This window comes from Hoplias malabaricus, chromosome 2 (genome assembly GCF_029633855.1).
Source record: "Hoplias malabaricus isolate fHopMal1 chromosome 2, fHopMal1.hap1, whole genome shotgun sequence".
In the NCBI taxonomy this organism is placed as follows: Eukaryota; Metazoa; Chordata; class Actinopteri; order Characiformes; family Erythrinidae; genus Hoplias; species Hoplias malabaricus.
The window spans coordinates 47,376,403-47,399,439 of record NC_089801.1 but is presented as its reverse complement, the minus strand read 5'-3'; the positions used below and the strand labels follow the sequence as shown (position 1 = coordinate 47,399,439).

General features: G+C 38.2%; 1 protein-coding gene across 6 annotated transcripts in view; it reads left to right on the top strand.

Moving 5' to 3' along the window:
• chrna6 (cholinergic receptor, nicotinic, alpha 6) overlaps positions 1 to 22,197 on the top strand; it is a 33,888-nt gene extending 11,691 nt beyond the window's left edge. Inside the window, exons 1-6 of one of the 6 annotated variants that reach the window (XM_066658647.1) lie at positions 6,066 to 6,198; positions 8,798 to 8,842; positions 14,812 to 14,921; positions 15,118 to 15,870; positions 15,904 to 16,189; positions 21,631 to 22,197. In XM_066658647.1, the coding sequence (XP_066514744.1) occupies positions 8,816 to 8,842; positions 14,812 to 14,921; positions 15,118 to 15,870; positions 15,904 to 16,189; positions 21,631 to 21,756 (1,302 nt within the window). In that variant the 5' untranslated portion in view covers positions 6,066 to 6,198; positions 8,798 to 8,815 and the 3' untranslated portion in view covers positions 21,757 to 22,197. Of the gene's footprint in view, positions 1 to 6,065; positions 6,199 to 8,797; positions 8,843 to 14,811; positions 14,922 to 15,117; positions 16,190 to 21,630 lie in introns of those variants that run through there. The other 5 variants (XM_066658650.1, XM_066658649.1, XM_066658648.1 and 2 more) reach the window with 5 other exon arrangements.
• The last annotated feature ends 840 nt before the right edge of the window (positions 22,198 to 23,037 follow it).

The following is a 23,037-nucleotide window of genomic DNA, read 5'->3' as shown; positions in this document are numbered from 1 at the left end:
ACCCCTTTATATGTATTGTAATAATCTCTCTCCCTCTCTCTTTCCATTCCTGGAATATCTCTCATGTATTCTGAGTAAAACCTGGGCTTAAATTTGAACATAATTGGTCTTTATTAATAGCTGCATCTGCACTGAGCAAATCTAGCTGGACATTAAGCTTACGTTCAGTTATTTTAACGTCTCCTCCAAATCCTCTGTCTCTATGGTCATGGCCATGGCAGCCGGTCAGTAATTACGCTGACGAATAAGGCCATGCTTCTGTCTGGCACTGATTCACATCTGTCCACTGGGCTGTGAAATGAAACTATGGGCTTGATTTCATTGGTCAGGTATGCCCAGGTCCTGAAGATGTGGCAAATTACTGTCCAGTAGTTTATTTCCTCTCTGAATATAATGCACAGCTTAATGCAGAGTACGAACCTTGTACTACCATCATTTTGCTTTATAATTTAGTTGTAACTATGCAATACATATTTGTTAACAAGATGAATGATGAAATATTTCAATTTAAATTAAAGTTTGCATCTAAAAATGGTTGTATGTTAGGAAATAAGAAATTTCTTGGATTTTACCTGCAAAAAATAAAAAATGAAATTCAAACCCTATATTGTGGTTTTGGTTGAAATGGTTTAAAAATATCAGAATTAATATTTTGTTATACTAATAACCTGCTACAAAAAGCTAATGTAAAAACAAAATGTTCATGAAAATGTGTTACAATACCAAGCCTAAATTATACAGTTACAGCAACTAACAAATACAACTGTATTTGTTGTATTTGACACTAACCTAGACAGCAACAAAAATGAACACCAGACAAACATATTTTTAACCATTGCACCCAAAACAGAAGCCAAACTTTGTATGTAGACATCTGTTTATCTATGATTTCACTTTCTTAGACCCCAGGTCCTGCGTCTACCGGTGCCTCAGTTGGCCATGCCCGGAAACCCTACAACAGACGTCAGGGGCATCCCTATGAGATGCCTGAAAAACCACTGCCTGTTTCCTCGCTCCCTTGTGTACTACACACTTTTAAGGGCTGAATAAAGGATGTGCATTCAATTCCAAAAACATGTTTCTTTCTCACCATCCATCCATTGCGTACTGCAATATCTTAAACATGTCGTATATATATATTTTACAGTCAATATCTGGCAACCACAGCTGCTGGTATTTTGCCATAATTTGTTTTTTCCTCCTACAGCGTCCTACTACCTACTGCTGATCAAACTAAAGCTCTCAATGAAAGTTTTGCAGCACAAGTTGTTGGGAACATGTAGCACTGGAAGTGTACACAAATTTGAATGAAGCCTGTGACATACAGTAAGAGCCCCTATACCTGTAATAATGCAGTTTGCTGATGCTCTTGTGCCTAGCACTGCATTGTATTCAACCATTTTTGCATTCATAAGAGCACTATCAAAATTTTGTTCATCAAAGACTATCTATTCATAGCTTCCGACTGGGAACGTAATTGGATACAAAAATTTACAAGGTAGATACGCTCCTGTTTATCGGATCATTACCCAACTCATTCAGTCAAATAGAAATTATAATCAGGACTACTTTATTCTGACTGAGGTGTGTATTCCTGATAGATTATTAACAACTGGTACTCCTCTTACTGACCATTGCCATTGGGTCAGTTGACATTAGACTCATGTGCAGCTGCTTCCCACTGTGTTGGAGTGATTCTGTTGGGCTTATACCAGCACAAGGCACCTTAAATGAGAAGAAATCATTAGAAAGACTCGCCAAAAATATTTAGACAAGCAGTGTAGATAAGCACATCATCTTCCAGTATTTTCCTTGTTGAACTCCCACAGCTAACTGGATTGTAACACCAATTCATACGGACACGGGAAAAAGTCCCACCAAATCCAAGCCGACAGCTCTGACTTTTGAATGAATATTTTAGCCTTTCCTCAGTGACTCACAGTAACTCAAGGACACTGTCTCTCTCTCTCTGTACCGACTCCATAACTCCTTCCAAAAACCTATGCTTGCAAGAACTTTGAGTATCGAGGCACTGTCACCAAGCACATATGTCAGTTTTGTGCTCTAAGGGCTCCTTTTGTAGTTTCACAATTGCAGACCATCTATTGCTCTGCATACTTTTCTTGTTTCTCTGACCCTGTTCTTCAATGCTCAGGACCACCACAGAGCACTACATGCTTCAGTGACACAGATGGACACTGTGTCCATTCACTGTTCACTCTTTTAGATACTTCATTGATCCACCTTGTAGCTGTCATCTGTCATCTTTGGCTGCATAGTTTGTGTTGGTCCTCCTCTAGTCCTTCGCTAGTGGACACTGGACACTGTCAGCTGGATATTGTTGGTTGGTGCACTATTGTCAGTCCAACAGTGACAATGAGTGGTTTAAAAACTCCAGCAGTTGCTGCTGGGTCTGATCCACTAAACAGCACAACACACACCACACCCACCACCACATCAAACAGCCAACTTTTTGTCCTCATCTGACAAGTTATTTTTATCATTTATGTTACTGAAAATTCACCCAAAAAAAAAAAAAAAGACATGCAAGATGCCAGTACTATTTTGAAGTTTGTGGCTCCTCTAAGCGCCACAGACTCTGTCAGAAAAGTGTCCAGCTGTACAGCTTTGGCTTATGTGTTTTAATCGTCTGGACGTTTTTTAATTAATGGACGAAAGGCCTTGTTATCCTCGGCTAACCCAATTACCGGAGAGGGCCAGTGGAGAGTTAGCAAATTGAAGTAATTAAGGGGGGGGGGTGGCTTAAGACAATACACACACACACACACACACACACACACACACACACACACACACAGCTTGAAGCTTGAACTCAAAATACTCAACTTTCCTCCTAAGTCACTGCATATTAACCTTCTAAAGCTCTGTGAAGCTCTGGGGAGGAGCACACAGTGGAAACTTTTTCAGAAGGTTCAGTGGAGTCTTTGAGGCTTAAATGTGCACATCTAAGTACTTTCAGTTGGATGGCAACTGTAAAATACAGAGGGCAAATTGGCAACAGTTTTAAAACCAAGTCTCAAAGCCCTTCAAGTGGATCGCTGCTGTGTTATTCCTCTATGAACGTCTCTTACATAAGGGGTACTTTGCTTTGACTGTACCCTCATTGTGGTGAATCAACTACATAGAGATTAAGGTCAAATGTGGTTCATCAGCCAAGGCGTTGACATCTTCCATTCTGCACTAGAGCCCCATGCAAACTCTGGGCTGGGAAAGGTTGGAACTGTGGAACTGTGTTCTCTGGAATGATAGAGCTAAAATCCTTTGTTCAACAATGGTTCAACATCTAGTGTCAAGTCTTCAAAGAAGCATAAGGGGTATTAACTCTATTAATATCCTTAACTTCAGAAGAAATGGATGAGGATGGATGAGGTGTTAACAAACCTAGATATACTTTTAATGCTATGAAATTTGGTTACTACAATATCCAGCATGCATCATAGTACCACTGGGTAGGTGTGTATGTGTGTGTGTGTGTGTGTGTGTGTGTGTGTGTGTGTGTGTGTGTGTATGTGTTGAGCATGGAACTGCATTTGCGTCATAAGCTTCTGAAAGCCATCCCATTTCCACTCGGCTACACCTGGTCTCCTTGACAACAGCTGCGGGTGACCCCTGACCTTGAAAACAAGGCTTAGCACTCTTAGAGCACAAGGAAGGGGACCCTGAGGAATGTGCTAAAAGCAAAATTCTACAGCTTACACTTACACAGACACACACAGGCCCATATTCTACAGCAGTCCCACAGTTTAACTGTATTATACAGTATAGAGTAAACCTCTATAAAGGAAATGTTGTAATCATTTACAGTACTGTGCATAAATCAGAGACCACCCTGCCTGATATGGGTCTGAAAGGATGTGGTTCTGTCTAGAAGCATTTGCAAAGAATAGATACAAATAGATGCAAAATAAGAACTTGTGAAAACACCGCAACTGGACAGATGGTTTCATAGGCTGAATCTACATTTGCATTTGAAACTAGCAGGAAAATGTAACCTGCTTCTCACAATCGTCTTTGGATATCTTCACCAATTTCAAGCAAGACACCCAAAATGAATGGAGACTGTAATTAAATCAAAGACACGCAGAAAAATAACACTATAGAGTAAAATATATAATATATCATAAAATCCAAATATTACATTTAGTTTTTGAAGTTTCTTAGTATTTAACCTCATCTTTGCGTCCTCTCACAAACGTCTATCCAGCACTGTTTTTGGAGCAGTGTAAATTTTGTCAACAAAAAACTATGATGAAAAGCATTCACTGTCAAACAAATTTTCACAACAAAAATTATAGGAGAACTAAATAAAAATAATAGTCCATAATTTTCTGATCACGGTAAAGCAGCAGGTAGAGTCGCAGTCACACAGCTCCAGGGATCTGGAGGTTGTGGGTTAAAGTCCCGCTCTGGGTGACTGTCTGTGAGGAGTTTGGTGTGTTCTCCCCGTGTCCGTGTGGGTTTCCTCTGGGTGCGTTCCCACTTTGCGCCCAATGATTCTGGGTAGGCTCCGGACCCACTGCAACCCTGAACTGGAAAAGAGTTTACAGACAATGAATGAATGAATGAATGAATTAATGAATTAATTAATTAATTAATTAATCAGACAAATTAATTAATTAATTAATTAATTAATGTGTCTGATTTGAAAACAGGAAATCACAAGGAAAGAAAATACTCTTTATATTGGCTGTTGTCAGGGCAATAAGAACAGACAGGTCGAAATATGAAGATGAGTCGACTGCCAAATAATCCATTCTTTAAGCATCTGGCCAAGGATTCATAGAGTTGAAACTCTAGGAGTCGACTCCCAACGAATATATTTTTTTAAGCATCTGGGAGTGGCTTGTATCAACTGTTGGTCAACGAGTCATAGAGTTGAACCTCTTGGAGTTGATTTAGTCTGTTTGAGAGCACCTTCTGCAGCGCATTTTGAACTTAATATATTAATGTTAAAAATGCAGAATGCAGATTGTATTTGAAGAAAATGAACCATGTTCCTTCCATGATTTTGGATGTCGGGGTGTTTTTAAGCAGGTAGTGTCGCAGTCACACAGCTCCAGGAACCTGGAGGTTGTGGGTTCGATTCCCGCTCCGGGTGACTGTCTGTGAGGAGTTGGTGTGTTCTCCCCGTGTCCGCGTGGGTTTCCTCCGGGTGCTCCGGTTTCCTCCCACAGTCCAAAAACACAGGTTGCAGGTGGATTGGTGACTTGAAAGTGTCCGTAGGCGTGAATGTGTGTGTGTCTGTGTTGCCCTGTGAAGGACTGGCGTCCCCTCCAGGGTGTATTCCCGCCTTGCGCCCAATGATTCCAGGTAGGCTCTGGACCCACTGCGACCCTAAATTGGATAAGTGGTTACAGATAATGGATGGATGGATGGACATCTAAAATAGTAAAACCTCCAAAAGGACATGACTAAAATTTGGCAATTTTTTTATGCACTAAAATAGACATAAAAATATTGTTAGGTTTCATTGACTAAATCTACACCAAAACTAACAATAAATAAGTGCAAAAAATGAATACACTAAAATGAAATCTAAATCAGCTGCCAAAATTGACACTAGATTGGAGAGACTTCAACGAGGATGTGGGACATATCTGTTAGAAGAAGCATAAAATCAAAACGACTAATTTTGTCCCACGCATTGAGACATAGGCATAACAAAACCCAGTGCCTGGGTTGGTAGGAGTTCAAGATCCCCAAATTAATGTGCTAAAGCTTTTGAGGTGATTTGCTTCATACAGGATATTAGATAAATGAAGGGGGGCCTGTGCAGTTAATTCATTCATTCATTCATTCATTCATTCATTATCTGTAACCGCTTATCCAGTTCAGTCTATATATATATATATATATATAAATTGGTCCATTGACAGAGCTTTATGTAATGTTTTATATGTGAATTCCTTGAGTTTGGCTGTCATAGGTTTGCACATAAATAGTCTTCTCCTGCTGAGGACACTCACCAGGTGCTTTAGTTTCACAGTTCTGACACATATCCCTGTGTGTATTTGTGTGTGTTTGTGTGTGTGTGTAGAGTGTTTGTCATCCAAAGGCGAGGACAGGCTTTTCCGGCGTTTGTTCAGGAGGTACAATCAGTTCATCCGGCCGGTGGAAAATGTGTCCGATCCAGTGACAGTGGAGTTTGAGGTCTCTATCTCTCAACTCGTCAAAGTGGTAAGAGATTCTTCAGCTTTTATACTCTCCAGTACCCACAGTACCACAACTGTTCTGTTCACCACACTAGATATATCAACCTCTGGCTCATTTAATATTAACAGAACACTAAATAAATTTTTACTTTAACCCTTTGAGACCTACATTAAAATAATTCTACAATTTCATACCAATATTTTGCACTGTCATCTTATATTTATAGAAAGACTCTTCAGGTATGACATGCCTTTTTTTTCAGCACACCCTCATCAAATAAAATATATCATTCAATAAATATCTTTACATACTACAGTCTGGTCTTTTGGATAAGCAGCTAAATAGCAAATGGCTGCAAATCTCAGCCACTTCCTTTTGGCGAGCAGACTTGTGCATTGCTGCCTCCTCTTCATATATATGTTTAAGCAATTGTATTAATATTCAAATTTGTATCACTTTCTTTCCTTATATTTAATTTCAGTTATAATCTGTATTTCCTTTCAATGGAAAATCACAGTTCAAAATGCTGAGTAGTCCAGGAGTAGACTTAAATTATTAATTTATTTCCCTGTTCTATGGGATAACTCAAAGAACACTTTGTAGCACTTTAATTTTTAAGTGTGTATATTAGGGAATGAGTTGATTAAATGGTAAGAACCAAAATAAAAGCCTTATAATTAAAAAAAAATTCTAAACCACTGAATCAAATGCTGACAAGGGTGGGTTTAGGAGAATGTGTAGGTTGACTACTACAGATCACTACACAGATCCTCAGCGGTCTCTCTAGCACAATCTACTGGGGACCTGTAAAAATGTCATTCCATCTGAAAATTACAATCAATGCTTCACTGATCTGTAACAAGGAGAATAGAGCCGCTGTCATTGTTACTGTGCGTGCACACCGGAAGCAATAAAATTGCTCAGCGTTGCCCGTGCAGCAGGCGATGTGCCTCTGATGGGTGTGTCCAGCAACACATGGATAGGCAGCGCTGGACTGAATTTCATCACCAAGCAAATCAGTGTAAGAGCAGGCTTTATTTCATCACAAATAAAATCACAACCCTGACTAGACTTCTTATCTTTTGTCAGAACCTCATTTTTATAATAATAAAAAAAAACTATTAATATTAATTAATTAATTAAACTATTAATATTTATAAGACAAAACATACTCTATACTTGAACTTTACAAAAGTCTGGACGCAGTAAATATGTGTTTCTCCTTCATTTTGAGAAAGGAACAAATCTTCAATAATAACCAAAGTGAGTGGAGCAGTTTTGAGGGAACGTGAAGACCTGCTTTCTGAGTGGTAGTTTTTTACTGCACTGAGTTGAGCTGAACTTCATTGCATCCTTTTCATTGCTCACAGTTGCGTTGCTTAATGTCGCCCAGTGACACTCGTTGAAAATGAATGACTTCCGATGACCATGTCGATTTTGGTTGCTTTTGATGTGCACGCACAATTACTCTTGGCTCAGTGCTGCAGAAACTGAACTGTTTAACTTCTTTATGAGTGGGAATGTTATCAGATACAGAGGTTTACAAGATTAAGACTCAGTTTCCGATCAGGAATCTAATCAGACACAGATGTTAACCAGCGTCTGACTCAAAGTTTCTGATTGGAAATGTAATCAGATACAGAGGTTTGCACAGCTGGCACTCAGTTTCTGATTGGGCATGTAATCAGATACAGAGGTTTGCACAGCTGGCACTCAGTTTCTGATTGTGAATATAATCAGATAAAGAGGTTTGCACAGCTGGCACTCAGTTTCTGATTGGGAATGTAATAAGATACAGAGGTTTGCACAGCTGGCATTCACAGTTTCCCATTGGAAACATGTTTGTGCAGCTCTCAGTTTCTGATTGTGGATGTAATCAGATACAGAGGTTTATGACTTGTACTCACAGATTTTGTTTGGGAATATAATCAGATACAAAGGGTTATATGACTTGTACTCACGATTTCCGATTGGGAATGATATACAGAGGTTTGCATGATTCCTACTCAGAGTTTCCATTTGTGAATGTAATCAGATACATAAATCTTGTAGAAAATTCCATCAGTAAGAGAAGCTTTTCTCCATCATCAGTAAAATAGTGTTTGGGCCCCTGAAATTGCAACTTTGTGGATGTACAGTAGCTCCACTCTCTGGGATTAAAATGATCCACTCCAGCAGTTGTAGAGCCTCCATGCCCACCAGCTTTTCTTCTTTTCACATACCTGGATTATGGATTATTCCCTTTCACACTGCCCATCATTTGCTTACTGAGGGAGTTCCAGAGGTTTGCTTCTGGGTGATTATGTCGTAGCATGGTGGGGGTCTTTTTATAGTGTGATTACAGGGCTCTTTTTTTGGGATGAATAATGTTTGTTATGCAAGCGCTGCAGGAGAAGCACTCTGCAGGAAACTAGCGTAAAGAGATTTAGGTTGGAACATGTTTATGTATATGTCGTATTGTATGTATGGAATAATATGAAATGGCAGAGTCAAGCCCAATATAATACAACTGCTCTGATACCTACAGAATAGAGGGGATTGCACTGTTTGTAACTGCCTAAATTTAGATCTCTCTCTCTCTCTCTCTCTCTCTCTCTCTCTCTCTCTCTCTCTCTCTCCATAGGATGAAGTTAATCAAATCATGGAGACCAATCTATGGTTGAGACATGTGAGTGACATATTTATACATATAAATTACTTCTTTGTTAAATTTAGCAACTGATGATTTAGTTTTAGTCTTAGTCATTTGACAAATTATTATTATTGTCATTATTATAGTCTCATTTTAGGATGTTCATTATTTATTATTAAAATTTGTTACATTTAAAAACACCTTAGCCTCCAATTTTATGAAAGGTGTATTGCCACTTTTTCTTCATATATGTTTTGTGTGTAATATTAGCATTCAGATTTCAAGATACACTGCAAAGTTAAACTGAGTCAACTCAGACAAAAGATTCAACTCTATTAATCATTGGCCAGCACTATACACAAGTGGTACACAAACAGCATTCAATATTCAATCAAAAGTGCCATTACATACATGTGAATCATTTTCAGCATCGGTTCCTTTAAATAATAATTAGCCACACACAGCTTTTCCAGATTTTGCGCACAAGTGTGAAGTAACTTGAAGCAAATAACATAGAGACTCCACTTTAGCTTGAGTCTATGATCTCTTGTTTCTTTTCTCACTCGTATTTTTGCTCAGTTTTCTCCTCTCAGGTCTTGTCTGTTTTGCACATTTTAACCCCACCCTTGTTCATGTGATCCTGGATCCAGTGCTTCAGATGCTCAAAATAGGGGGTGGGGGTTTTCTTGAATGGTCTTGTTTCACAGTTTGTGAGTTGGTAGGCACTCAAGATACCAAAATATATATGTAAGTATGTGTATTTTTTTTAATATGTGCCCTTTACATAAACAAATATTTAACAGACAGTTACACAGAACTGCCTATAACAAAATTTAATTATTTAACCCATGGAAGGCAATGTCAATGATTCTGGAGGACTACTGTCCTCAAAGCAAAACATACTCCCTCCTTGTTTGCGTTCATTCAGAAGCACCGCATCTTTGGAACAGTATGGTTTAGGAGAAAAAGTACACTTAGTTTTGCAAAACTTTCAGTCTGTGTTTACTTCTTTTCAGTTAGAACTCTCCCAAATCTAGAGTCAATTCTATCTTGAGTAATCTGTAACAACTAAAAATAAATTAGTATTACCCACTTATGGAGGAGAAATAGAGCAATATCCCCATCTACCTCTTTCTCAAGCCGTTCCACATTCGTTCAGACTCAATATTTTAGTTGTCTTCTCACAGTGAAAAGATGGACACAAGCACTTGTGGATTTGTTCAGATGTAAAGTAAGAGTTGAGCCTAATAGCTTGATTTTCTAAGACCTGCTTATCTGTGTCAGGAACGTGGGGCGGACTGGCGGAGGCTGACTCACTTGCTAAAACACAGTTATTTATTTAACCAAAATAACAAAACAAAGAGACTTAAACAGAAAGGCAACACACAGGGAGCTAACAGAGACAGACAAAAAGGGAGCTAAGTAGACTAAACTAAAATACAAAGAGCTAGATAGACTAAACCTAAAACGGAGAACTAAAGCTAATGGGAAAGACAGACTGACTAAAGACCTAGACAGGGATACTTAACAGAGACCTAGACAGAGATACTTCACAGAGACCTAGAAAGCTAAATAAACACAGATAGCTAAAGCTAAACATAAACACAGTGCTAAATCTGAAATTAAACAAAGAGGGCTAGAGCAAACACGACAGACAGACTTGATAACATGATACAGGAAACGACTGAGACAGACAGACCGGACTGAGTAACATGAAACCGGCAACATTGGAAGAGGAAAAAATGACTTGGGGAATGAAACAAATGACCAACAAGAAGAAGTGAGACAAGGGGACTTAAATACATAACACAGACAAGACACACCTGGAACAGATAATGAGGGGGGGAGGAAAGGCAGGACATGGGCGGAGACATGGACAATAACAAACAGAGCCATGTGCTAAGAGAGCACATGGCGGGGAAACAGACATGACAGGATCCCCAGCTCTTGCATGATCGTTATGAGACCCCTTTTTTTTCTGTATCCCAGCTTGGGAAATAATTAGAAAAGATATGACAAGACAATCCAAAGGGAGCTTAAAGAATCAGATGAGAAAAGAAAAAAAAAAGTCTGATTACTGAAGTATCACTTTGGTTTTAACCTGATGTCAGGATCTTGTCATTTTAAAACAAACTTGCAAGCAGAACATCTGTCCAAATGTTCAAAGAGGAAAACAATGCCAAAAATAAATATTTCATAGAAATATGACCCTGCTGTTAAAATGCTAGAGAGCTTAAAGGCTGGAATCACTGATAGAGAATGTACTTATATTACATAAGCAGATAAGCTGTCTAATACATATTAATAATAGGGCCCCACCAAGCCCTGAGACTCAAACCTCAGAAACTCAAGACTTGACTGAGACTCACACCTCAGGGACTTGACTTGATTGCATGAAACCTGAGAACTACTTGGAATCACACCCCATAGACTTGAGATTTGACTTCAAATCACACCCCAGCACCTCAAACCTCAACTCAAAACTCAGGTCCAGTGACTTAAAACTAGACTCCGAATCAGAATCCAGAAACTGGAGACTTGACTCCTGAGACTTAACACCTCATAGACAAGCTAGTTATTTTTAGCGACAGTATTTCACACGCGAATGAGATTTGGACACGCAGAAATAAAGGCCGGATTGGATTTGCACTGACACAAATTTAGCCCTGGTGTGAATCGAGTGCTTTAGCAGAATGGTGCCGGTTCAGCATTCTACACAAAAGAGTCTTTATACCTCTTTATCCTTGTGATTGGAACTCTGAATCTAAGCCTGGGGTTAAAGCTTAGATTTATTCTGCTAGGGTCGTTCAGACCCATCCAGAATTACCCAGACCTTGCTCAGAACCCCCCCCCCCCACCAAACACACACACACACACACACACACACAGAGGACACCCTTACCTTTTTACATGTTCCTCACATCTGCCAGCAGATGTGAACCAGTGAACTCTTAGCAGTGGAGATGCTTTTAGCTCTCAATAATTCATTGTTTTTTCCAGGCTGCTAAAAGAAACGTCTTTAACTCTTTAAACTCCAATACAGTTGCACTAGGCTGTAGTATCTTGAGGGGTTTAATGGGGATGCTTGTGCACATATTATCCATTTTCTGTAATTATTGCGCTATATATATCAAACATATAATGCAATTAAATATTAATATGTATTCAACAAATCAGGACAATTGTAGGGCTAAATGTGAAAAGAAATCACTCATATTTAATGCGCATTTAATATTTCTCAAGTATAATTCAACTATAGCATGATATATAATATGTATTAAGTCTAATAAAAACTGTGCACTTAATATGTGTAGGATATTTCCACTATTTTGCTTTTATCAGTTTACTATTGGTTCTAGAAGCACTACCCAGTTATTTTCATAGTAAACTGTATGAAAACATCATGAAGATAAGAGCTCCAGGAATGACCATAAATGGCATATTATGGTTTTTGAACATACATACATAAATGTAATGCTATACTGTAGAACTACTATAGAAAAAATACAAAATAAACAAATAAAGCAATCAAGCAAAGTTTATTATGTGTATAACCTACATAATCCTCAACATTCATTCTTTTTTAACATTATGAATCTTTATAAGTCCTACTTATGAAAATATTCATACTGCTGATGTCAATGCTAGAGTCACATATGTGTATATTTCTGTCCATATGCATTTACAGAACTGCTCTGTGTGTGTGTGTGCGTGTGTGCGTGTGTGTGTGTGTGTGTGTGTGCGTGTATGTCTGTGTGTGTGTGTGTGTGTGTGTGTGCGTGTATGTCTGTGTGTGTGTGTGTGTGTGTGTGTGCACACCCTGCAGTATAGTGTAATTAAAGTGCGCAGTGCCTGATAGCATCATCAACATTATCACAGAGAGACCAGCAGTGCCGCTACCCCCATATACACAAACACATACTTTCACACCATACACTCTATATTTCTAAGATGCTGGCTGGCTGACTAAGATTTTATATATATATATCTCCTGAGTCCAATGGTTTAAATGCGCTCACACACACACACACACACTACCATAACTACAAATATTCTGACATGGCATTTCATGGCATTTTAAGGAACCTCAACCTTTAGTGTACCCTGTTTTCACACAGGTTCTTGTACAATCCTGGCCAGATTTTTGTGGACATGTGCTCATCCAACATAGCTTCTAAAATTAAGGGTAATTGCTGCAGTAACAGCATTTTCCTTTGCAGAAAGGGGACAGTAGCATGAGGATTTGTTTGCATGCTGCCACATAAACATTAATAATGTTGGGTGATAACTCACTGTCTCTGTCACTCTAAAGTGCTCCCTAGCTCAGTGCTGGAGGGTTTTACAACCTTCTAGCCAATGCTTGGTTTTGAGCATGGTGATTTTAAGCTTATGTGTAGCTGTTCCCAAGTGCATTCCATTTCATGCAAACTTTGTAGGCACAGTGTGGATATAAGTAGTTGAATACATTCATTATAAGGACTGTCAGCAATTGAGGAACTGACCTTAACCTTCACATCACTGGACAAATGCATGCAGACGGCATTTTGGCGCTACAGGTAGTGTCACTATCACACAGCTGGGGTTCTGTGCACAGGTTTCCTCCCAGAGTCCAAAACCCATACTGGTGATAGGTCTCCATAGCTGAGTGTGTGGTGCCCTGTGACAGACTGGCGCACTGTCCAGGGTGTGTTCCTGCCTAGTGCCCAGTGATTCTAGGTGGGATCTGGGGCCACCTAGACCTTGAATAGGATGATACGATTATGGAAAATGTAGGAATGAATAAAATTTCCATTCATATATTTTTTCTGTGTGTGTTTGTCTAATTATCAATCCTTGTATATTAAGAGTTACCATGTCAATGAGTGCATCTCGTTGCATTTAATAGTAAATGATTACCACGATACATCATGAAGGACAAGCATTCAAGTTTTCACAGGAAATCTATGCAGGACTTTGGCCCTCCCCCGTGTTTGTTTTGTTTTTTGTATGAATAATGAGCGCAAGTTACTAGCTTTTGTTTCTCTGAGTGACAGCTGTGCTCAGTTGCATAAAAGACTGTCAGTTACACCACCTAAAGGCTCAGAAAGAACATCTCACTCACTTTTCACTTTCTTTCTCTCTCTCTCTCTCTCTCTCTCAGTCTGTCATTATTTATTTATGCACAAAGACATGGCATGTCTCTTTGCGTGACAGTTGCACCCTGACACTCATCACAAACACAACATGTTCTCGAGCACAAAATGACGAGCTGAGGGATGAGATCTGCCCTGGGACTTTGTACTCATACGGTGTATGGCCAAAAAAAATAGCATCAGTACCTGACTTCACTGTTACTTTTGTGGCTGAATGCTATCAAGTCTGCACAAAAATATTCCAAGATCTATTCTAAATCCTTCTCAAAAGAGTAAAAGATTGTACATCAAATGGGGATAAAATCCTATTTATAAGATTTCCGAAGAAATTTAGGATGAGAATGTTGATAAGCATAAATATTTGGACGTATATCATCCATTCATTTATTTTCTGTAATCATTTCTGCTACATCCTGGTCACGATCAACATGGGTCTGGATCCTACTGGAAAACACTGGGCACAAGGCAGGAACACACCCTGGGTGCCAATATATCACAGGGAATCATGCACACACCTGTGTATGCTGTTGCATAGCCAAACTACCAACATGTAGTTTTAGACTGTGGCAGGAAACCCACAGAGAGACAGGGAGAACACATAAAACACCTCACAGAAAGTGACCTGAGATGGGGTTTGAAGCCTGGACCCCAAGATCATGTAGCTTTGTGGCAGTGGCACTACCAGTAGCACCACTATGCCACCCTGGACATATATTGTACCTAGTACTAGATACAAAGTGAATACCTTTCTTATGAACCTTGTGAAATGTTGATATTAGAAGTTGATATTTCATTTGATAAGACTTATGGAATTATTGTACAGTCATCGTAAATGTCTAATGACTTCTCATTTTTGCCAATTATGTGTTGTAGATTTGGAATGACTACAAGCTGAAATGGTCCCCGGCAGAGTTTGATGGCATTGAGTACATCAGAGTTCCATCCAATAAGATCTGGAGGCCTGACATAGTGCTGTACAACAAGTAAGTCAAGTCAATCAGATAAATCTGAACTTTTGAAATTGGGTTGAAATGTGGTCTGAGAGTATCCTCACATACTCATTTTTATTTTTTGGAGAATGATGGAAACATTCTGGAATGTAATTATTAAAAGGTACCTGAAAGGGTAGAAAGTTATCTCTCAAATTACGTGTGTGAAATTAATTTTCTTCCACCGTAGCGCTGTGGGTGACTTCTTGGTGGAAGACAAAACAAAAGCTTTGCTCAAGTACGACGGCACCATCACTTGGGTTCCACCAGCCATCTTCAAGTCATCCTGCCCAATGGACATCACCTACTTCCCGTTTGACTATCAGAACTGCTCCATGAAGTTTGGTTCCTGGACCTACGACAAGGCCAAGATTGACCTGGTTTTGATTGGCTCCAAGGTCAACCTGAAGGACTTCTGGGAGAGCGGGGAATGGGAGATCATTGATGCACCCGGATACAAGCATGATATCAAATACAACTGTTGTGAGGAGATCTACCCAGACATCACCTACAGCTTCTATATCCGTCGCTTGCCTCTGTTCTACACCATCAACCTCATCATTCCATGCTTGCTCATCTCCTTCTTGACTGTCCTGGTCTTCTATCTTCCTTCAGACTGTGGCGAGAAGGTGACCCTTTGTATCTCGGTCCTACTGTCTCTCACTGTCTTCCTGCTGGTCATCACAGAGACCATTCCATCCACTTCCTTAGTCATCCCACTGATCGGGGAGTACCTGCTCTTCACCATGATATTCGTTACGCTCTCCATCGTAATCACCGTCTTTGTACTTAACGTCCACTACCGGACACCCACGACACACACTATGCCTGGATGGGTCCGGACCGTATTCCTCCGGGCTTTGCCCCGGATCATGCTGATGCGACGTCCTCTCGACCAGTCTGAATCTTCTGGGAAGACCGGAGGACTGGAAAGCGGGGGTTCGTCTGGGATCGGCAGCAGTGGAGGAGGTGGAAGAGGAGGTGAAGGCAAAAAGAGGAAGAACAGCAGTTCCCAGCAAGGAGCCATGAACTGCCTGGAATTTGGAGAAGGCAAAGGCTCAGGGGAAGCCAAGAAAGGATGCCCCTGCCATCCATCCAAGGAGGGACCTGAGGTGGATTGTGGGAAAGTGAGCCGTCAGCTGAGTCCTCAAGCAATCAACACGGTGGTGGCATTTTCAGTAGTTTCTCCAGAGATCAAGCAGGCCATAGAGAGTGTCAAGTACATCGCCGAGAACATGAGGAGCCGCAACAAGGCTAAGGAGGTATGGAATCACCCACAATCCCTTAACTTTCATCTTAACTATTAAATATCAAATTACATCCATGTACAGTACTCTTATTAGAATTTTAGCAGCTTGACAAAAATCTCATTTTCCGATATGGTAGGACATGCTTCTTTTCTTCTTTCTTACACTTTTTCTACATCTTTGTTACTCTCACATGTCATTTTTATATTGTTCACTGGAAGAAAAAAACAGAACACACACTCAAAAGAATCAACAGAATTTACATCTTTAGTTCAAGTTCATTATCCTCCTGCCTGAGACTAACTAGGTATTTGTCTAGTATAGTATAGTTGATGACCAGTGTTAATTCCATAAATGAAAACTCTACAGAAAATTATTAAATGACAACCTATTTTTCACAATGAAAAGAAGATAAATAAAAACAATAATTTGAAAACAACAACTAGGTCAAGATATTGTGTATATTTTATATATCTTTCATGAAATAAAAAAATAATAATGAAAATGGCAAAAACTGATACACAACTCATTATTTCTTATTTAAAAACAGAAAAGAGCAACAACATAAAACAGCAAAATGGCTTTGTTTTGTTCAGGGCACCTCTAAAATAGTAAAATCTTTAAAAATACATGACTGCAATTAGGCAATTTAATGGGCTAAACTAGATTAAAACTATCAATAATTTCATGACTAGAATGAGACTAAAATCAATAAACATTTTTAGTAAAAAGACGAAGACTAAAACAGAATCAAAATCAACTGCCAAAATGAACACTGGCTGACATAGAACTACATTCCACTGTTATATAATATATGTAGCCCCACCCCTCTGAAAAAATCTGTTTTTTTTTGTTTTTTTTAATTATATATATATATATATATATATATATATATATATATATATATATATATATATATATATATATATATATATATATATATATATATATAAGAAGAGTAACTGCTTATTTTGTGACATAATTTAGAGTACAAAATACACTTTTAATATACTTATAAACCATTGGAAACATGGTATTGAAACAATTTGTGTAATTTTTTAATTAATCTAATTTATCTTTTCAGTAATACAGCACAGCTACACAGTTCAGGCATTGCCCTTTGGAATCCATTATATTGCGAAGTTGTACGTGACTAAAATCCGGTGGTACATCGCCAATAAAAAGTTTGAATACAACTCCTCATTCAAATGTTTTTTTTTAAATTCTACATTCTAGATTAGTATTTGATACTATATCAAAACTAAAAAGGAACCTCATAGACTTACCCTGATCTTTTTCACTTAATCCATTTCAGGATTGCGGTAAAAACAGAGCGACCAAAGAATATTGGCTGGCCTGGGAATGCCTGAGGGTCCCCCAGGAAGAGCTAATTGAAGCTGTGGGGGGACAGATATGTTTGGGCTTCTTTGTTCACCCTGTTGCCATCATGACTCTGAAATGGATTAAGTGGAAAAGATGAAGATGATGATGATGTTTACTACTTGATTCCATATGTGTATTTACTGTATTGTATTGTAGAAAATACATTTTAAAAATTGTCCAAATTTTGACGGGCACTGTATGAAGCTATGAAGTGGGGTTGAGAGGTGCAAGATACATGTCTCCTGCCTTTCATCATGTGTAATATTTGAATATGTGTGTCTGTGTGAAGCCATTCATTCAGTCAGCAGCTAAGGAACATGTAAAATGGCCTGCAAATAGTTTACTGCTGCTAACATTGCTGCAGCAATTCTGGGATATATCAAGGGGGAAAAAAAACAGAGCTCTCGAGCCTGTGGCGTTTGATTCATACAAGGAAGTGCATTTAATGGTGAATAAAAGACCAAGAAAATGCCCTTAGACCTCACAGGATTAAAAATAGTAATTAAAACAACAGCATACAATGGTAGTTAGAATTTTGGAGTCATTATATTATGCCAGGGGTCTCTATCTTCACCTGAAAGAGTGAAGTATTTGTTCATTTGTCACTATGTCACCAAAGAAAGTATGTTCATGTTCTGTTGATACATTTATCTTGGGCATATTCCAAAATGGGATTAAAGTGCCCATATTATAAATAACTCATATGTTCTGTGCATGTGCACATTCATTTGGGGATCTGTAGCTCCTACCAACTGAACACTGTGAAATAAACAACCCAGATATTTATATATAATGTGCTTAAACCAGAAAACCTAGGAAAAAACATATCATTGCTTTTGCATGTAGTGCAGACACTTTATAATTGTCTTGCCTCTTTGTCTGAGCCTCTTGAATCAAAGCATGGGACCTGTGTTTTGACCATGAGATCACACTGATTAAAAATGGAGAAAATGACAAGCAAGAAGAAAGAGAACTGAGTTAAAATGGCTAAAAACCTGAGCTTCTAGCCTTATGCTAAGTTGAATTGTGGCTCATTCTCCTTTAAAGGAACAGGTGCTGGAACTGGCCATTCTGATCTGCTGTGGGGTTTGATCCTCATGGTTTTTTGATCAAAGCATGCCCTAGAGCAGTGGTTCTCAAATTGTGGTAAGTGGTTACTTTGGCACTTACTACTTAATAGTTAGAAGTTAATAACTGAATATTTAAAATATTAATAAAAATTGTTAGTGTTTAAAAAATATGGCATGGACTAGGCATACCCCGTCGTTTCAGTTTCATCTGTAATGAAAAGTAGTTGTGTACTCCCCCACAGTCCCCTAGTGTTTTGCGGAATCCATGTAAAGAAAGCTCATGGATTCAGCTGATAACTTTCTGGATATAAGCAAAGGCGAGAGGCAGACGTTAGCAATTTGGACTTTATTGCAAAAAGGGCAAAGTGGAAACTGAAAAAAAGAGACCAAGCACAGGAACACACAGAGTAATACTCCTGAACCGAGAAGGGCAAAGAACATAAACAAAGTGAGAATTCTGTACACGTGATGAATAGAAGAATAGAAGAAAACGCTCAACTGATCTTCACATCATTGTAGCCCTAAAACACAGTTTAACAGTAGAAGCGCTGCATCTCTTTGACTTACTGAAACCTGATCCAAGCACCTATATTTAAATATATTTTTCCTATATTTAAAATGCATAATTCATAAAAATTAAAAAATCATAAAAATTGTGTTAAAAAATTCCATTTGGTCCAATTTATTTGTTCTCTGTGTTTAACTGTTAGTAGTCTAATAGTTTTAGAATAATAATTCCAGGAAGAACCCGTGGTGCACATGTTTCTTTGATAAGACTAAGAGGTTGCCCAGTGGAGGATTATGTTTGATAATGGGTTGTTCTTGGTCTAAAAAATTTGAGAAGCACTGTCATAGATGTTTCATTAAGACCCCAGGACTTTGCTGTGGAAATGGGGTAGTATTATTTTCAACATATTACTTTTATACATGTTTTCCTCCACGTTTATGAACACACACCACACTGACAAACCCTCTGTCTTCTTTTAAACTCAAACCATTGCGCACACTCTGCTGCATCCCCACGTCTGTCTCTTGTTTATGCTGGCCATCAGGATAATCTTCCCTCATCACTCTTCAGTCACAACTGGGCTTAGTTCACATCACTGTGGATGGCTAACGCAAATGGATAAAGCCTAAGACCCGGAGATGTCTCCAGCCAAACAAGTCCAAACCCTAACATGCCTAGAGTGTCACAGGCTTTAGCGCTGTAATATCCTGGTTAGCATAAATTATGACTCACAGCTGCAGATCTAGCATGAGTTCGCAGAACAAACGCTGCTGTGCGAAATCAGAGGCATTAAGAAAGGGGCTTTTTATCTAAAAATACAGCCTTTAAGTCCCTCTGTGGAGGATGAGACTTTGATATGGAAAAGTCTACACAGATCTCTTGCTCCCTCTCTGCCTTGGATATTAGGGAAGGAATGACATTAGCATTGTAATGCTTCATAGACACTGGGTTTAGCTTCTGGTGGCATGATGATTATCAAATATCATCCCCTTGTAATTAGAAGGTTCTTTCTGTGTTCCAAGCAGTGCTGAGATATTGTGCTTCAAAATGTTGCGTTCCAAATAGCACAACAGTGCTCAGAACAAGTCTCTTTCATACATGAATATAACAGACACCCTAAATATCCAACATTAAAATATTATCGTAGTTGTAATTTTTATTTATTTACATTTTTTTTGCAACAGGTTAATGTAGATGGAACCTTTTAATCCTAAGAATTCACCTTCTCCTTGGAATTATAATTATGTATATTATGTTCTATCTGACAAAGCAAACAAAGTACAATGATTTTACACAAACAGTTAACTCAATTTGTTTTAAAAAGTCAAATTAGTGTTGTAACATTGTCTACGTATCAGAAAATTTAATTTAACGTTTTATGACATTTTTTAAATTGTTATTATTTATTATTATGACAACAAACACTTTTCCTATTCAAAAAAGCATTGCAAGTTTAAAGGTCATTTCTAAATATTTAGAGTTTAAATTTTCATTAGGTTAAACAGAAACTGGCGACTCTAATAAACTGTCCCAGCAAGTCACTGTAGAAGCCCAGAATGAACACTGTATTAGTTTTGATTTTACATCAGGAATTTTGATTTGAAAAATATGTTTTGTTGTTTTTTGATGAAAAAAAGGGGGAAAAAATGAATAAAATTAATATTTGTATGCTGTAGTTGTTATTCAAAGCATCAATTCAAAATCATATTAAAATACTACTGTACTAATCTATATTAGGTAATCTATCGTTCAGGCTTTAATTTGGACTCAATATTTTCAAATGATAAGACTTTGTAAGGACAGGCAATGATTCACCAGTCATACATTTGTAATATATGTAATAATATGTAATAATAATTCATTCATTCATTCATTCATTATCTGTAACCGCTTATCCAATTCAGGGTCGCGGTGGGTCCAGAGCCTACCTGGAATCATTGGGCGCAAGGTGGGAATACACCCTGGAGGTGTATTATTCTGTAATAATAATAAAATCATACAAATGTAGAAATATTTATTGACTGAAATGAATTAATTAATAATGTAACAATTGTCACAAGACATTGCAAACTTTTTCACACACAATATAAAGTTAAAATATCAAAATCTTTGTCTTTTGGAGCAGTTAGTGAGATGTGTGTTCTCATGACAAAGAAGAACCTAATAGGCCCTCATGTGTATTTGAAGTGCTGACTGCAGATAGAAGCTTTTAGGACTAAGACTTCTAAGATCCTTGGAGAATGTGTTTGTGTTTTGGATAGAGTTGAAAAAAATGCATAAAAAAGGAACAAAAGGTCTCTTCAATATGAATATTTAAATAACTCAATTTTGACAAAATGTCAGATAGAACCTTATAATTCCAAGCAGACCCTACGGCAATAATCTATATTCTGGCTTTCCCTTCTTGTCTGCTGCCACTTGCTCCTGTGCTCTCACCTTCTCCACACCTCACTCTTGATATTTCACACCATCCCCCATCTCTTGGTCTCTTTCAGGTAGAGGATGACTGGAAGTATGTTGCCATGGTGATTGACCGCATCTTCCTATGGGTTTTCGTGCTGGTCTGCGTCCTTGGAACCTTGGGTCTCTTCTTCCAGCCACTAATTGGCTTCCTCTCCTAACCGCCAGGGGCCAATTGCATGCGCCGGCTCCACCCCTACCAGGCAAATAGACACAGGACAATGTTTTTCAGCCAATCAGTCAAGTCACTGACACACCAGTTTACAACTACAATGCTTAAAATGGACTTGTAGAGCTTGGGGAAGCCAAAACAAATCAGCAAATCAGGGATTGTTATTCACTACCCTATAGCCAATCAATGGTATACAGCCAATCAAGGGTGGTTATATTCAGTATGACAGTTCAATGAAGTAACACCAATCAGGGGTTGTTTTTTTTTTCCACTATCCTCTGACAGTAATCAGCAAAGTAGCACTAAGCAGCCAAACACTACTGATGTTTACTAAGGTTATATAGTGAAGCAGCCAATGAGAATGTGTTATTCACTACCCTGATGTGGGCAAAATGTGGGCAATTTTTTTAAATTGTTAACATCCTAAAAAATTATAATAAGATTAATTACTCTTATGGAAAAATCATACTTAAATTGTGCTGAAACTGTGAAAAACATTTGTTATTTTTGGAACCACTAATTTGTACTAAATCACTGTTAATATGTAATTTATACAATATTAAGTACAATACTCATGTTGTTTTTGCCAATCTTCTAATACTATTAAAATATCTTTCTCAGAGCTGTCAGGATAAAAATGCAGTAACACATAAATTACAAGTATACCACTAAGACACTAATCATATAAATATATTTAATATGTATTAAACGAGTGGTGAAAATAGCATGACTACTATACTCAGTATATATTGGTGACGTTTGTGATTTTAATCAAAAAACATTTTTATAAAAAAAATTTCCTCACTATTTCCGCACTGGAAAATGTTCTGCCATTTTTACACAGCACAAGCTTGGTAAACGTGGAAAAACAACTAAGGGTCTCAGTCTAAAATGGCTCTAGCTTTCTCATCCTGTCATGGTCGAGAAACAGCATCTGGAGGCATTTGGAATGGGGAGAGAATTCAGAAAGTTGAAAAGCATGAAAAAGAGTTTAGGATGCTGATATATTTGTGGTCAGTGAGTGGGCAATATTGACCTATTTTTGCTGTCAGAGATTAAATAAGGTAGAACTGACTACATGGTGTAACTGAATGAAAGTAAATGCAGACAGAACATGCTACAAAACTCAAGTTACAAATGAGTTTTTCGGTAATTCAAACAATTAATTAATATCTTATAGATAAGTTAAACTTCAGCAACAAATAAGCTACAACACACCATTCCACCTTTCCACCATTTCTAAGATGCAAACTTCTGAATGAACACAAAA